Source organism: Monodelphis domestica, chromosome 6, assembly GCF_027887165.1.
Source record: "Monodelphis domestica isolate mMonDom1 chromosome 6, mMonDom1.pri, whole genome shotgun sequence".
Taxonomy (NCBI): Eukaryota; Metazoa; Chordata; class Mammalia; order Didelphimorphia; family Didelphidae; genus Monodelphis; species Monodelphis domestica.
This window is the reverse complement of record NC_077232.1, coordinates 32,423,454-32,440,784: the sequence shown is the minus strand read 5'-3', so window position 1 is coordinate 32,440,784 and position 17,331 is coordinate 32,423,454. Positions and strand designations below refer to the sequence as shown.

The 17,331-nt window shown below is 38.6% G+C and overlaps 1 protein-coding gene across 2 annotated transcripts in view; it reads left to right on the top strand.

The window, feature by feature from the left end:
- The first annotated feature begins 923 nt into the window (after nt 1-923).
- Nucleotides 924-17,331, top strand: part of API5 (apoptosis inhibitor 5) — a 34,835-nt gene continuing 18,427 nt past the window's right edge. For both annotated transcript variants that reach the window (XM_007497342.3, XM_001362593.5), the window contains exons 1-4: nt 924-1,149; nt 13,798-13,959; nt 14,950-15,043; nt 16,816-16,881. In XM_007497342.3, the coding sequence (XP_007497404.1) occupies nt 1,081-1,149; nt 13,798-13,959; nt 14,950-15,043; nt 16,816-16,881 (391 nt within the window). In that variant the 5' untranslated portion in view covers nt 924-1,080. The remainder of the gene's footprint in view (nt 1,150-13,797; nt 13,960-14,949; nt 15,044-16,815; nt 16,882-17,331) is intronic.

Below are 17,331 nucleotides of genomic sequence, written 5' to 3'. Positions count from 1 at the left end.
CTGCTTCTGACACTTTCCTCTGGATGTAAGACCAGGGTCAAGTTATTTAACCTCAGCCTTGGTGTCCTCATTTGTAAAATGGAGGTGATAATTGTACCTAATTAATTTGGTCACTATACAGATCGATATTAATCAAGTTGTATTTGATTACTAAGCAAAATGATTATTTGACAGTTCATAGAGTAAAATGATAGAATTTATTGAGCTGGATGGATTATAGATCCTATAGTCCCATCTCCTAATTTCACAGGTAGGTTAGGTGAGGGACTGAGAGGAATGATCATTGTTAGCTGGTTAACTAAAAGTTATTAATGCATTCAATGAGCCTTAAAACTCATCGGAAAGGGTAGCTCGATGGATAGAGAGCCAAGCCTAGAGGACGTCAGACATAGTCTAGCTGTGCGACCCTGGGGAAGTCATTGAACCCCCATTGCCTAGTCCTTACCACTTTTCTGCTTCTGAACCAATACACAATATCTACAAAGGATTTTTAAAAAGAAGAAAAAGTGGCTGGTCTTGACTAAGTCCCATCTGCTTCTCTAGCCGTAACCTACAACTTCTCAGTTTTTCTGTCTCTTCAAGAAGGAATCTGGAGGAGTTGGCACCCTCCAACTATAGAGTCCTGCCCTAGTCTGAGCCTCAGTCTCTCTAGCAGAATAAAGGGGCCAGAGATGGGACGATTTGAGATCAACCTGGCTCTCACAACCTAAAGGATTCTCTCCCCGCCCCGCCCCACATGTGGCTACAGCTGCCGCGCTGTCGCTCCTCCGGCCGCTAAGAGGCGCAAGGAATGCCCCAGAGCAGAGACACTCAGAATGGCGGCCGTGCCCGCCGACTGGTCTTACGTCATCACGTTTACGACGTCATCGCGTTTTACGTTGTAGTCATCACGTCGGCCCGTGGGCGCGGGGCGGAGCACGCCAGGCGGGCCTGTGCGCAGCGGCGGCGGTGGCGGCGGTAGTAGCGGCGGGAGCCAGTGGCGGCGGAGCGGAAGCCCCGGCACAGCGGCGGCGGCAGCCCCGGCACAGCGGCGGCGGCGGCGGCGGGAGCGGCGCCCGAGCCCGGCGCGCACCCACCATCATGCCGACAGTCGCGGAGCTTTACCGTAACTACGGCATTCTGGCCGACGCCACGGAGCAAGTGGGACAGGTGAGCGGGCCCGGCTGGGCCTCGGCGGCCTCTTGACTCTGAACCCTGCCTCGGCCTTACCCAGGCTCCCTTGCGCTGGGCCCCTTTCGTCGACCCTCAGTTTCTTCGTCTTTAAAGTCTCCCCGACTCTCGGGCCAGGCCTAGGTTTCCCCGGGTGTAAAACGCGGCCGATGCCGGGCAGAGGCCTCGGCGTTTCCCCTGTTATCCCGTATTCCTCCGGTTCCCTCCTGCGTTTCAGTCTCCCCGCCTGTCATACAGGGCTAGACTGCGCGGCCAAGCCCCGACCTGGAGCTCGGTATTCTCTTTTCCTTCCCATTCCTAGACTTGGGCCAGAGCGCTAGTCTGTCTTTGTGTAAGAGGCCACTCAGGCCATGCTTTGGTTTCCCTCCCTGTAAAAATAAGAAAATGACTTCCGGGGCCCTTTCCAGCTCTGGCTCGGATTGATAGATCCATCGATCGCTCTCCCCCAGTGATCTTGTCTCCAGGTCGGGCTGTCTGTCTGTCTGGAGGAGGCTTTACAAAGCGAATGTCAGCGCTGTGGGGCCAGGAACACCGTCCCTGACCTGCAGAGCCCAGGTCAGTGCTTGGAAACACTAATAAACGAGGTCTCGATGGCTGATTCTTACAGGGTTCCATACCTCCAGCTTGGGAGGTGCCATCCAGCCAGCCTGGATAAAGAGCTGGGGGGCGGGGCCGACCCCCCCCTCCCGGTAACCCCCAGCCTTCCCTTCCCCTCACTGCAACTTGTTTTCTTAAACTCTTTCTATCTTAGAATCGATACTAAGTGATTACCCTAGGGTCACAGAACTAGGAAGTATCTGAGGCCACATTTCCCTCCCTATACATCTGGCTCTCACCATAACTGTTCTCTCTGGGTGGTGGATAAACACCTTGCTGGCCCCCATCCTCTTCTGCCTATTGGAGCCCGCGTCTAAGCTAAACTTGGTTTCTCTGCCAGGACTTAATTTCCTAAGAAATGATCCTGATTCATAAAAAATTGTTTGCATTTAGAAGTAGTCATGTACAGGACAGAAATTTGTAAGACAACAATAGGTTGTTTCAATATTTACCCCTATTTGATAAATGAGTCTTCAACACATCTACTCTAGATGTCCACATAGAAAGATAATATTTTAAAAATTATTACTCATTGAGAAACTACAGTAATTTTCATAGCCCTGGTGCAGTTTTTGCCATTTCAGGACACATAATTCAAGATGGAAGTTCTTTTGTCAAGAGAGATTTTTTTTCCTTTATAACTAGTTCAGGTTTATTTGGTAAACCCTAGAATAAGCATATGCCTGTTTGAGGTATGTTTAAAACTTCATTTTCCCTCTTCAAGTTAATTTTCTTTGTCATCAATTAGCTAAAAAGTATTTCTTGGGTTCTTGCTGTTTGCCTCAAAGCCTCTCTGTGCTAAACTCAGAATGCAAAGAAAGACATAAGCAAAAAAAGGAGAGGAGAGATATCGATTATTGATTGCTTGTTGATAGGACATTGCTAGACATGAGACAGAATCTCTGAGGGGCCAAAATCTTTGTCCTTAAATAAAAGGAAATAACAGTTAAGAGTTCCAGAGTAAGGAAGACTTGAGTTCCAATCCTGTCTGAAACAATTATTAGTTGCATGACCTTAGGCAACCTCACCTCTAAGTTCTATGATCATGTTAATGGAAATTTGATGATGAAATACTTTGTGTGGTTTTACTTTATTGTTTTGCTACAGTTGAAAGCAAGTTTATTTTTCCTTATATACAGACCAGCTAGAGGAAGGAGAGTCTAAAGTATGTGAGGTAGAAAAAGAAACTAAACCAGGATTAATTTTTTGTGAATTATTGAGGATTGTTGTTCTGGCATTTTTACCTGTAAAACTACAAATTATTTTACATAAAGTGCTTAATGTAGTTCTCTAAATAAATGTTCTATGCTAAGTACCTTCATTACCACTCTAGTGGCTCAAATGTAAAATAACAATTTCAGATTATTAGAAGCCTTGCCACAATGAAGTGAGTTTTCCTCATGTTGAAGTAACTGAGTTCTAAGAAAATAGACATTAGAGTATGGTACTTAGATTTACCCATAACACAATTTCTTCCTGTTACCCTTAAGGGGGAAAAAGGGACACAGTATACAAACATGAGAACTGATCAAGGAATTTTCTATTATTACCCTTAAATTGTGGAAGTTTTTTACAAAGGAGGAAGGGACCAAGACAGCTAAGTAGACATCCTTTTCATATTTCTTAAAAGGAAACTAGCTGTGCCTTTGATTATATCTAACTTTCTTCCTCTAGGACCTTGTTTTTGTTATCATTCTTTTATTATCATTAGTTGATCCCTCTATTATTCCCTTCTTCCTTCATCTGCCTACAAAATTGACATGGTTCCCTTTATCCTTTTACTCATCAACTATCATATCTTTCTCCTCGTTACCAAAAAAAAAGTTGAAAACTAGTTTCATAGAAACTCATAGAGGGGCAGCTGAGTAGCTCAGTGGATTGAGAGCCAAGCCTAGAGATGGGAGGTCCTAGGTTCAAATCTGGCCTCAGACACTTCCCAGCTGTGTGACCCTGGACAAGTCACTTGACCCCCATTGCCTAGCCCTTACCTTTTGCCTTGGAGCCAATACACAGTATTGACTTCAAGACAGAAGGTAAGGGTTTTAAAAAGGAAAGAAAAAGAAACTCATAGAAAACTATTCCCTTTTTAACTCTTTCAAACTGCCTTCAGGCCTCATCAGTACTACATTTTCTCAAAAGCCATCAATGAGTTTTTTATTGATAAACATAACAGTCTTTTTTTTTCCCATTACCCACCTGGGCATCTGCAATTTTTGATAGGAAGGAACATTCCTTACTATCTTTTCCCTTAACTTCAAGATACTAAACTCCTGGTTCTATGTCTCTAACAACTTCTTCTTGTTCATGTCACTCCTTTTGACCCTACAGGTTTATTTTCCAAGATTTTGGCCAATTGGCCTTATATCTTTTTCTCTAATCTCTTCTTTGGCACCCCTTTTCCCCTGTGGTGGCTTCATCTATCACTTCCTCCCAGATAAAATTTACTCCCAGCATGGTTGAAAACACCACAGCCAGGGTCACCAGGATGCCCTTGGGCAAGGTACTTAGCCATCTTAGGCCTTATTTTCCTCATTTGTAACTTGAGAGAATTGACTACACTGATGTTTTAGAGTTTTAAAAATAGTATATAGCTTTTATTATAACTAAAGTATTCTCTCTTTACAAACTAAAAATCTTAAGTTCTTAAGAATTTACATTCATATTTGAATATTGGTATTATCCCAAAGACAACTTTTGCACATATATAATTCCTTCTTCAAATAAATATACACAAATAAATATAAACATACAAAAGCTAAGTTTTTAAAAATTTTGTTTACTACTCTTTATTTTTTTTTCTCCCACACCTCCCCAAGAAGGCAGCTAATAAGATATAGCTAGTGCATGATTTCTAAAGTTCATTCTAGCACTGGATTTTATATTATGTCCAAAACTAAGCTGCTTCTTCGGACTTCACAATTTTGCCCTGTAAAAAAAAATTATTGTAAATTGCAAAGTTTAAATTCCTTTTGAGAAGAATTTTAGGTAAAGAAGATGCTACATCTCTGAATCCAGAACTGAACTGTTGGAGAAGCCACCATGAAGAAGCCTCCAGACCACAAGCTGCACAAGATCAAATTGAGCTTTGGGTGTGGTTGATTGAACATTTATTTGTATGTGTACTTTTATGCCAAAGGGGACTGCCCCCTAAAGGGCTTTTTGTCAATGCGTTCAGCAATTATTGTTTTTATTCTTTTTTTTATCTCTTATCCTCACATTATTGTAATCTTTTAAGTTGATTATGTTTTTATGATCCTTTGGGGGGGGGGGAATTAATTTTTCCAAAAATGATCACATAGGGAAATGTAAAAAATAGACTCGAATACAGGACTACAATCCCCACGAGCCTTTGCTCCACTTCCCCAGAATGCCTTGTAATCTCACCTGGGCCGAGATGGAGAAGGTATTTAAGCTGATTCAAAGGCTTTTGAGGGGCTCTTGGCTCTTGGCTCTTGGACTTCCGTTTGGGGCAGATGTGGCTTTTTTTCATAATGTAGGTGAGGTTGTGTCTAGGCCTCTCTATGGCCTGGACACGTGTCTCTTATCCTGTATTTTCTTTAATCCTTAATCTTCAATAAGCCTCTAAAAAAATATAATACTCCTTGCAGAGAGAAACTAATTTCTATCTTGCCTCAGTCTCCCCATATTCCCTAAATTTTAATCGTTACAGCCCACAGTAAAATCATTCAACCAGTTTCTCATGTGGGAAGTATTGGGATTAACATTCACTCTTTATTTTCTTTCATCTGCCTTAGCCATCACAATATATTTCCCATCTCTTTCTCACACAAGGACAGACTTTCATTTATTTCTGCCTGCACTTTCTTGTGTTAGCCTCCTAACCTGAAAAGTTTTCTTACTTTTCCATCCCTCCCTAGTCCAACTCATATGCTATTATTGAACTGATGCTAGGATCTGGTGATGACCCACCTCTGCTTCCTATCATTTTGTCTTTCAAATAGAGGTCTCTGACTTGACTTTCAAAACCTTCCCCAAAGAGGTACCTCCATCTTCCCAGTCTTATCTTTCTATCATTTCACTTTATGTATCTTTGCTCCAGGCAAACTGAATTGTTCCTTCTCTCTAATACAGAACCTGCTTTTCTATTTATGTCTCTGTACTCTTTTCCTGAAAAAAAAAATCCCATGCAACCATTTCTGTATTCTTGTTCCCTTTAATGATAGGAATTTAATTTAAAAGTGCATCAACTTATCTTTCCTCCTCAGTCTCCTGAATCTAGAGAAGACTATTAGGGGCAGGTGATAGAAGGGATATCCCCAGGTCCATTTCCCTAAGAATTTGCACTTTTTATGATTCACCCACACAAATCAGCATTTCCTCTTATAAATACTTGATCCTCTGTCCAAGGGAACTTAGAGCAGAAAAGTAAGACTGTGGTCCTCTTGAGGTTCCAAACCTGGCAGCTGACTTAAGGGTCTATCTCAAGAGAAAAGAGGAGAGGCCATTGAGAATGACCCGTCTGAGTTAGCTGTCTCAAATATATAAAGTAGCTTCAGATGTATTGTTACTATTCTGAATCCTCTGTCACTCTTAGATTCCCTATGATTCTAGACATTTTTGTATATGTTAGCAAAATTTATATAGACATTTTTGTGTGTGGTAGAGCAAAATTTAGATAGAAGAACAAAAAAGGGAAGATTATTGAGATGTTGGGTAGGTTGGAAGAACACATAATAAAGGGAGATTTTCTCAGTTGTAATTTAAAAACATAATTATATATTATTTTAATATCATCTATAATAAAAATAGTATATAATTATAAAACTCAGTCTTATATTGGGGAAGAAATGGGAAAATAGTATAGTAGAACTTAATAGAAATCTCCAAAATATTATTCAACCTATAAAATAGATTACTATTTGAAAAATCAATTGCCACATAAGAGAAGGGAATAGAATCATTATTCAGCGAATAATGATGGTAACAGTAGAGAACAGTACAATGAGAAATGAGTTCAGGTTATCTCACACCACACCACAATATTATACCACAATAAATTGCTCCCTGAACTCTTATATACTAAAATGTTTTTAATTAAAAGAAAATGAAATAATAGATTTATTTTATTGTTTAAAGGATGATCAGTTCTTACCTACCAACCACATTCTTTGTAGTAGGAAAATAATAAATTTGACTATTTGAAAGAAAAACTAGTGAATAAAATACCAAGAAAAGTGTATTACAAAATTTTAACATAATTTTCTACAAGTAATTGATTAAAAAAATTCATTAGGATAGTGTGTAGTCACTATAGAAACATAACCAAGGGTGAAGAAATAACAGAATTGTAAATTAACATACAAAACAATTCTCAGTTTAAAAACAATGAAAATTATTAAATCATTGTTGAAATGGTAATCATAATGACTGAAAACTGAAAAATGGTAACTAAAAGTGGATACCAAAAGGTATCCCAAGGAGGCTTTCTCAGACTAAAAGTTGTGAAGAAGGTGTTAACCTGCATTGGTTCAGGGAATTTTTTTCACTCTGGATTTTTTCACCCAGGAGTTATTTCTACCAATAAAACCACAAGTCCAGTAGAGCTACATATCTATGTAGGTGTGAGAGGAAGTATTGTGCAAGTTGTGATTAGTTTCTTAGGTGGTTTTTTTTTTCTCTTTTAGGGATTTTTAAACATAAGATCATCTGTAGTTCTTATTATAATATTTTTTGGTTTGGAGTTTTTTTTTTTTTTCGGAGGGAGTTGTTTTGTTTTTGAGAAAACTATCCCCCATCCCCTCTTCAATTCAAAATCTGACTTCTGGTCAGAATATTCTTGGTTTTAGTGCCTAGCTATCTTAAGGTTTTCTGTTACTTAGTAAAAATCTGTTATTGGACTATGGAGTTTTTTCCAACCCTAAATTTTCCTACTAGTTTTTTCTTCCGTTGCTCTAAGAAGATGGAAAAGCTTAGAAATGTAGTGATTATATAGTTCATTAGTCACCACCTTTTAAGTATCTTTTGGTAAAACTGAACTAGAAAAACTTACAAATTTACTCTAATACAAGCAATGCATGAGTAATTTATGAAAAAGAACCTACTTCTGTGTGAATTGCAAAGTGAGTTTCCCTCAATAGAAAAAGTGATACCATAGCTGCTGGGTATTATCCACATGTTAACTTTATCTAATTTTCCAAATAATTCATTGGGTGCAGTCTGGCTCCTTCCACCACCTTTGACCCTAAATACATTCCATTCCATCTAATATCTGATGGTTCATGAACCACTTTTAAAAATTAGTTTTATTTTGTAAATCACTACTCTGACTAATAACTGGAATTATGTAGCTGCCTGGGGATGTTTCTTTTGTGGTAGGTTAAGAGACCTGAATCTGATTGCAGATGAAGCATTTACTCCAATGCCCTAGTGATTTTCTTTGGAGCTTCATTCATTTGGTCAGATGGATTGCTCAGGCAAAGAGCATAAACATAGGTGTTAATGTTAATTTTGATTTACTGTTTGTGTAAGAGGCAATTCATTTATTTCAATATCTGAAATATTTCCATTGAACTGGAAAAAGATAAGACAAAAAACAATGCCTTAACCCAGTCATGAGCATGTTTTACCCTCTCTTTGCCATTGACTCAAATTGAAGCTCTCCAGAAGGCATCTTTGAGAGTATGCTTCCTGCTTTGTGAAGCAGATAATATCTACCTGGTGAAAGTATTGTGAAAACTACTGCCTGTAAAGATCTTTATGCCCTGTAGATGAAAGAGAAGAATAGATACAGCATTTTGTTGGCTTGGTTCTTCAAGGAGCTCTATAAAACACAGTTATTTATTCCTGCATCCATAATACATACAGGTTGGTCTGAGAGTTGTAGAAAGAAGGAAACTAGCCTATTAAAAGGAGAGCAAACTGCTTTGACTGCTATAGAAAATACATTAGTGACATCCCTTGAATTACTTTCTATTTATCTTCATAACTAACCCTTTTAAATACAGATCTAATAGCATTTCTGTTCTAGTCTCTATAAAGTTAAAACACTGTTAGATGTCAAAATGATTTAATTTCTCTAACTTCATTGTTTGCTTGCCGCAATTGAAATTATCCGTAGATCCCTTACCTTCCAGTGATAGTCTGAGATAGAAGGTATCAAGTCTGTTATTATAGACTACTATTATAGACTATATATATTATAGACTACATTTTGTTAGTATCTGGGATTTTAATTTGTTTAAAAAATTATAGTTAAAACTTACATACATCTTCTCTGGTTCCATTTAGGCTTTCAATTTCACAACTATGTTTTAAATAATTTTTCCAAGCAAAGGATTTAGGTTAGGCCTAAGGTATAACTTTGAAGCACAGTTTAGTGGTTCACCAGAGGAGATGATGTCATTTCCTTTTCTGGATGGGAAAGCTGAAAGTGATCTGATGTTGGCAAGAAAAATCCCAGGAAAAAAGGGGGAACTTTCAAGAGAGATTGGGAAAAAAGGAACCCCAAAGATGGAGATCACTGGGGTGGGAAGGGTGAAATGATAGAGAGAAAGCAAAAGTAGAGCTGGTCTATTTTTCTTGCCTTGTCATTCTCTTTTTCTCCGCCAAGAAGTTTGATGGGTGAAGGGGAAGAACAGACTAAAAATGGCTGGAGTTCAGATCACCAAGCCAAATTGAACCATATATCTAAGGAGCCTGAAAACTGGTCGAGGAGATTGGTGAGATCTTTGGAAAATGGTAAAGAACTGAATTAGTATCACTTCAGAAAAGGATCAGAAAAGAAAAAAGCTTCTTTTTTCAGAAAAGGAAAAAAAAAACCCTTTTCAAGAGAGGAAAGAGAGCATAGACTGCAAACTGTAGAGTAGTCGGCCTAACTTCAATTTGGCCTACATTCTAGGACTGAATATCTAGAAAAGGAAGTGTGGTCACAGAGAACCTGTAAAGTTTTGTTAAGACTACCATCATTTCCTTTTTTGGGCACACTTACCTGACTAGTAAATAGTGGCAGTGCTATTGAGATAATTTGCCTAGAGCAGTGATAGGGAACCTTTTAGAGATGGAGTACCAGGCCCCCCACCCCCACCCCACCTCAGACCAATTGCCATGCCCATGCCTTCCTCCCAGCCCCCCACTGAGTGCCTGTGAACTGCTTCCCCCCAACCCCCCTTTACCCCATCCAGGGGAGGTAGGAAGTACTTTCATTAGACTGCTGGGCAGGTGATGTTGTCAAACTTGGGGAGAGGGAGAGGTGAGGGGCAAGCACTCTGCTCCCCTCTAATTATATGAGTTATGATCCCCACAAACCTAGGGGAAAGCAAAAAAGCCCCAGTTTATAGGAAAACCCCTTATTTATAGGAAAATATAACCCTCAGGTTAAATGACATAAACCTGACACATTCACCCCATCACTTCCAGCCTTCCTGAAGGGGATATCCTCCAAATTAACCTTTTTAGCAAAAGGTCCAGGATTGAAGTCGGGTTTTTAATTTGGATGCAGGAGATTGACAAACTACTATTGTGTTTTCCAGAGCTTCAAGCCTGCATCCTTTTGAATGCAAATTGAACAGGTTAGGTTAATTAGAGGTGAGGGGGGAGAAGAATGGAAATTAAAGCCACAAAGGTTACTTGTGAAAGAAACTGGGGAAGGGAGCCTATGAGGCTATTAGCTTAGCCTCAGGTTCATAAAACTTATTCCTAAATCACTAGACTACAGTTTTGAACATTTTAAAAGTATAAACTCAAAAGACATCCCCAAATCCCCCAAATACTTTGTATAGTAAAGACACTGATTGCTTCTAATAGTAAAGGAATAAATTATTTCTGTTTTACCCAGGTAATTAAGAGGCCATTGTATTCCGACTTGGGTGGGGCAGTCTTGAAGAGTTCTGTTTACTAACTCCCCCTGGGGAGAGGGGAACAGCCCACCTGAGCCATCCTTTCTAGTGAACTCTGCTGAAGGGATAGGCACAGTGGATCCTTGGCATGAGTACCCACAGAGAGGTCTGTGTGTGCCATAGGTTTGCCATTACAGGCTTAGAGTTTAACAAAGCATTTGACAAGATCTTGTGTCCCATTCCTGCAGGAAAGATGAGCAATTTGGACTAGCTGATATTTCAAAGTATAATCATTAGTTGTTCCATGTCAACTTGGAAGATCTCCAGTGGAGTTCTCCACAGATTTGTGCTTAATCCCAGACTGTTTAACATTGATAAAGATATAGATGGCATGCTTTTCAAATTTGCAGGTATGTATTTGCATTTTGCTGCAAAGGGACGATCCTTGTTCTCATTTTACAGATGAGGAATTTGATTCCTAGAAAGTTATCTTGCTTGCCCCACAAAAGTAGTTAATTAGAATCAGGATTTCAGTCTCAATTGTCAGATTCAATACAGCCCTTTCCCCATTATGCTGTACTACAAATGACACCTTAGATGATGACACAAAGGCGGCAATGACACCTTTCATATATGATTACCAAAGTCAAGATCCAGAAGTATTTTTTTAGACTCCAATATTAAGGTGAATTCAGTCAATTTAATACAGGTCAGTCATCTCGGGTTTTACCAAAATAAAATCCTAATAATTAAAGGGGGGGTTGAGAAAGCTTTCAAAAATTAAAGCTATCCAAAACTGGAATGAGCAAAATGTAGAAATAATAGGTTCCCTACATTAGAGATCAGTAATCAAAGGCTGACTGACCACATGCTAGGTACAATGTTTAAAGCATTCTTCAAGACTTAGACTGTGTGTTCCCTTCCCAAGCTAAGATTCTGTTAAGAGGGAGGAGGGGTGGTTAAAGTGCATCTTTCAAGGAGGAACATTAAATATGGACTCTGCTTTTGTTGTAGGGCATTGATTTTAATGCATCATTTTTTTTTACTCTTACCTTCCCTCTTAGACTCAATACTGAGTATTAGTTCCAAGTGTAAGGGGGAAATGGGGTTAATTTTTAAAGGATTGGACTTGATTATTTAAGAGTATGGTCACCAGGAATTTTCATTCCAAAGAGATTTTATTTACAATTTATTTACAAAGTGTAGAAAGAGTGAAGTAAGAAATCAGAAAGAGGATAATAAGGTAAGATAGCCTAAACACTAAGTAATTTGCTCTTGGCCCCTGGGCAGGGAGAGTTAGTTCTTAACCAGAGAGGCCAAGGCCCTGGGGATTCTGGGAATCGCTCTTAAGAGGACAGGTCTCTCCTGAGGTTAGTCTCTTCTGACTATCCAGCAGTTAAGAGTTAGCTTTTCACTCACCATATGTCAGTCTAAAGGAACAGGGTCTTAGGTCCAGTCAGCAGATCCTTCTGCCCCTCTTCAGCCTAAACTCTGAAAGCATGAAGAATTGAAATCCTTCAGGAACTTGTCACTCCCTTTTAAAGACATTTTATCTTGTGTAACTTCCTGTGTCTTCCCCTAATTTTACATCTACCAGTCACAGTTGACACTCTGCTCCAGGACTGCCCAGAAGGCAGTCAGTCAATTCTGATTCCCCACCCACTACTGCACACAGTGGGTCACAGACCTCCCTGACTAAGTGGGATGTTTACACTTTTGGTGATTAGATCTAAAAATGAGCAGATCTCCATACTCTAAGTAGGGTGTTCTAAAAATAGGGATTACAATTCAATCTTCACAATCAGGGGAGAATTAAATTTAATCTTCACACAAGGCAGAATAGTGGTAAGGGCTAAGCAATGGGGGACTTGCCCAGGGTCACATAGCTAGGAAGTATCTGAGGTCACATTTGAACCCAGGACCTCCCATCTCTAGGCCTGGTTCTCAATCCATTGAGCCACCCAGCTGCCCCCTTAACGAATCATTTCAGTGACTCTGTGGTATAAGATCTTGACTCTTGGGGTTTTTCCCCATCTTTTGAAATGAGTGAATCAATGAAAAAGTGTTTCTCAACAGATTACTATTTGCCAAACACTCAGGATACAAGCAAAACAGGGGGCCCTGTGCTCAAGGAGTATGCTAACTAATTAGGAGAAACTTCTAAAAGAAAGTGCTACAGAACAGATGCAAAGAAGTCAAAGGACAAAGTGGCAAGAAGGATGACAAATCCAAGGGGGCCCTTCCTTGGATTATATAATTAGGTCAGGTGACAGTGGCACTGCACATGGTGAGACTCAGATGCCCTTAGCCTTCTCTTTATAAGGAATAGAACTATTCGTTTCAATCTCATCCAAACACTGTAAGTAAGTAGTCAGTTTAGCCACTTAGGAAAAGTAGAAAAGATTTCCCCAACTAGTGGTCAATCTTTCTGCTGCTTAGATGATTCAAATGGATTGTGGGATACCTGGGCTAGAGAGAGTGGGCTTACTCCCAACTGTAAAGATTAAAATTTGGAAACTGAGGCAGGTAGAAATTAGTTTCTCTCTGCAAGGAGTATTATATTTTTGAGGTTTATTAAAGATTAAGGATTAGAGAAAATACAGGATAAGAAAACACGTGCCTAGGCCAGACAGGCCTAGACAAGATAATTTCACATCATGGAAGAGACGCCTCTGCTCCAAAATGGAAGTCCAAAAAGATCCTCAGTAGGTGGAGAACTCCTTTAAATAATCATTTGTGTTCTCATCCAGGCAAGAATTCAGTGTGATTACAAAGGATTCTGGGGATTGGAGTCCTGAATTCAAGTCTTATTTTTTACACAATGGTGATGGGTTTTCCCAAACATCCTTGAAGTTGTGTGATTTCAGAATGACCACATATATATCCATTTTATCTGTACATTTGCAGGTGTAAATTTCATGATATACTTTGAGATAATTGCACATCCTGGACTATATATCTGATTGAGAGATAATAGTTCCTGAAATAGTTGGCAATATTTCTTCTACTTAGGCAATTTGATTTTTTTTTTAACTTTAATTGAAGGCATCTGACTCCTAAAATGGGTAAAGTATATTGTTTCAAGTGGATAGTGCTCATTTAAAGAAGAAGTTCATAGGATAGTCCTCTTTCTTCTCACTGTAAAATTCCTAAATAATAAAGTTCATTCAATCTTGGTATAGTCCTACACTTACAATTCCCAATCATCAACTTTTCTCTCTCTCTTTTTTTTCAGCACAAAGATGCCTATCAGGTGATCTTAGATGGTGTGAAAGGAGGCACCAAGGAAAAAAGATTAGCAGCACAGTTTATTCCAAAATTCTTCAGTCATTTCCCTGAATTGGCCGATTCTGCTATTAATGCACAACTCGATCTTTGTGAAGATGAAGATGTGTCAGTAAGTATTTTATTACAAACTTTTTAGGAGTTCTACTGAAAGCATTTTCTGTAGTTGGCAGTTCTGGTGGATATGTTGAGCTTCAGAAGCACACTGGGAAATCAAACCTATATCTTATAATACTTATAATACTAGCAGGCTTTATTATACTTGTGAAAAGATAATTCGCTCTTTAGTCCATTTTACTGGGTAATAACAAATAACTCACATTACTGTATTGATTTTAAGTTTTTCAAAGCACTTTCCTTGAAACAACTCTGTGAGGTAAGTGGTACGAGTATTGTTATCCTCCTTTTACAGATGAGGAAATTAGGATTCAGAGATGTTAAAGGAAATTACCCATACTCACATAATTAGTAGCAAAGCTGAAATATGGACCAAGATCCTCTCATTCCTTAGTCATACTTGTCCCACAATAGCAGACTGCTGTTGCTGTGAGTACATTTGTATGTACACCCAGCAGTATATATAGGATATTGTGAATTTTGTGTATGTGGTTTTCTGAAATCTTTGTATTGACTTGAAATTGGCTATAGCAGCATATTTTGCCATAAGATTTATCACACATTGTGTGTCTGTTTAATTTGGTACTTTTAGGAATCCATGATTTCATCAGAATCAGAATAGTAAAGTTAGAAACCACCAAGGAATCAGTTTACCAAGTAGAAGCAGCAGCTTTTGTCATCTCAGATCCCACAGTGTTCAGTTCACTTTCCTTTTTGTCTTATTTAGTTACCTTTCTTATAAACCTTTCATTGACCCAGTACCAGCAGCAGAGTTTTAAAACTGTAATAGTCATGTGTTTCATGTGTTCTACCTCTGAGGCTCAAACTACTGAAATTCTTTCTCTATGCTTATATTGTTTTCCTGTTGTGGTGATTACATAAGATCTGTACTATCTAAGTATCTTTAGGATTAATAACTTTTTTCACATAAGATTAAATTTAAAATGATGAATTCTTGTTACTTTTTTTCTTTCATTAACAAAAGATCAGACGACAAGCGATTAAAGAACTCCCTCAGTTTGCTACAGGAGAGAACCTTCCCCGAGTGGCAGACATTCTGACCCAGCTTCTGCAAACAGGTAGGATGTTTGCTTGTCTTCTTCTTACCTTTATATTTCTGCCATCTGAAAGACAGATTCTGTGTGGCTGATAGTTAAGGATATACTAAAACCGTCTTTGACCAGCTTGAGAGAGTTGTAAATTTTCACTGTGAGCATTTATACTTTGGGAATTGGTTGGGGAGGGGGGCGGGGTGTCTTTTTTTGTGATGGTGGCTCTTTAGACTAGGGAAGTGATGAAGAAAATTATTAATCAGATTAAACTTAAAAGGTTCAGTATACATGTTTTTTCCTGTAGAACCAGTCATTAAATATTTAGCAGCCCCTCACTACTAAGAACCCTACCAATGTTAAACACTGAGGTGTCTTAGTTTGAGGTGGCTAATGGCCTAACCTACCTTCTAGTTGTGTTTATTCCTTTAAAAAAAACAGCCAGGTGATAATTTTGTTTTTTTGGGATGTCTAATTATGGTATTGCTTATTACCAAATGAAGACCAATTGCCTATAGTTTTTCATGTTTATCTAGCAAGACAAACTATATTAAGTCCAAATTAACAATTTGGATTACTCTTTAATTTGTACTCACAGCTCTTGTTTATGACAAACATTTATTAAGTACCTACCACATACCAAAAGCTATGCCTGGGAATTAGATAGACAGACAAATGAAATAGACCCTGTCCTCAAGAACTGCATTCTATTGAGAAAGACAGCACATATATTTATAAATACATACAAATTAGAAACAAAGTAATCAGAAGAGGGTACACCAGTGGTTGTGGGGGATGAAGAAAGGCCTCAAGAAGACAACACTTTGAGCTGAACTTTAAAGAAAAATTGCAATTCAGAGAATTGGGGCATGAGAAGAAAGAGATTCTAGGCTGGGAGCAACCTGTTCACAACTGAAAGATGAGAGGTGCTGTGTTGGACATAAGGGAAAACAAGGAAAGCTTAAGTAACTTGGAAGTTTTTACATTTAGCCAAAACTTACCTCAATAAATTAGCAAGCATTTTCTAAGTGCAGGCACTATGCTAAGCACACTGACTGAGAAGGGAAGGAGGAACCCAGAAAAGGCCATTTTGACTTGGGAGTAAAATACAGAAAAGCAAGAAAGATACAGAATGAGATGGGGTATTTAGGGTAGTGTCAGGTTGTAAAAAGATTTCAAAACCAAAAAGGATTTTGTATTTGTAGCTTGTTGAGTAAGAGGGTGGCCTTTAGATCTGCATTTTAAGAAATATCAATTTGGTAGTTGATGGAGGATAGTTTGTGGAGGCAAGAGACTTGAGGAAAAGGAAAGATTGAATGCAGTAGTCTGAGAGAATGAGGGCCTGAATTAGCATGGTGGTCCTATAGAGAGAAGGTGACCAATATGAGATATATTTCAAAAGTAGACTGGAAAAGATTTGGTACCTAATTGAATGTGTGAGATGAAGGAAAGAGAAGAGCCACTGATGCTTGAGGTCGCAGTCGTGGGTTACTGATGCCTTTGATGAAGTTAGGAGGGAGGCAGAATTACAGAGAAAGCTGAAATGTTTAATACTTACATGTTAGGGTTGAGATATATTTGAGAAATCCAGTTTGAATTGTCCAATTGGCAATTCGTGTTAGATGACTGTAGCTCAGGAGAAAGACAAGGGACCTGAGCAACATCTGCATGGAGAAGATAACTCATATTTTTCTAGGAAAAGATTATGTTTCCTGGAAATTAGAAATGAAACAGGCTTACACTTTGGGTTTTTCTGTTTGGTTTTTATCTCATTATATATCTTTGTGGCAATTTCTCTCTAGATGATTCGGCAGAATTTAGTCTGGTGAACAATGCCCTGCTGAGTATATTTAAGATGGACGCCAAAGGTAATGGATCAATTACCTTCTTTTTTTTTTTAATAGGGAAGAGCATGTTTAATGTGGGATCCTTAGTCCCTAAAGGGATTAAGAAGGTAATGTAGAATTTAGTAGTGTTCTTCAAAATAAAATTTTACTTTGAGATTGGTTCTCCAAGTTTATTGAAATTATATATATGTATGTATGTGTGTGTGTGTGTGTGTATGTATATTTTTAAACTATTTAGATGCATAATTGATAAGACCTTCAGAAATAATGGCAGAGATGAGAATTTGTGTTTTTCTCTTATGACTTAGCAGCTTGACATGAAACTTTATTCATTTTTAAGAAACATATATATAGTATTTGGAGTACATGACAATCATATACATACACAGGGTTATCTTTACGTTCCAGAGCTCTCATTTTGATCCAGACTTTATTGGCAATTCACAGAATTCGGGGTAATTTGTTGGCACC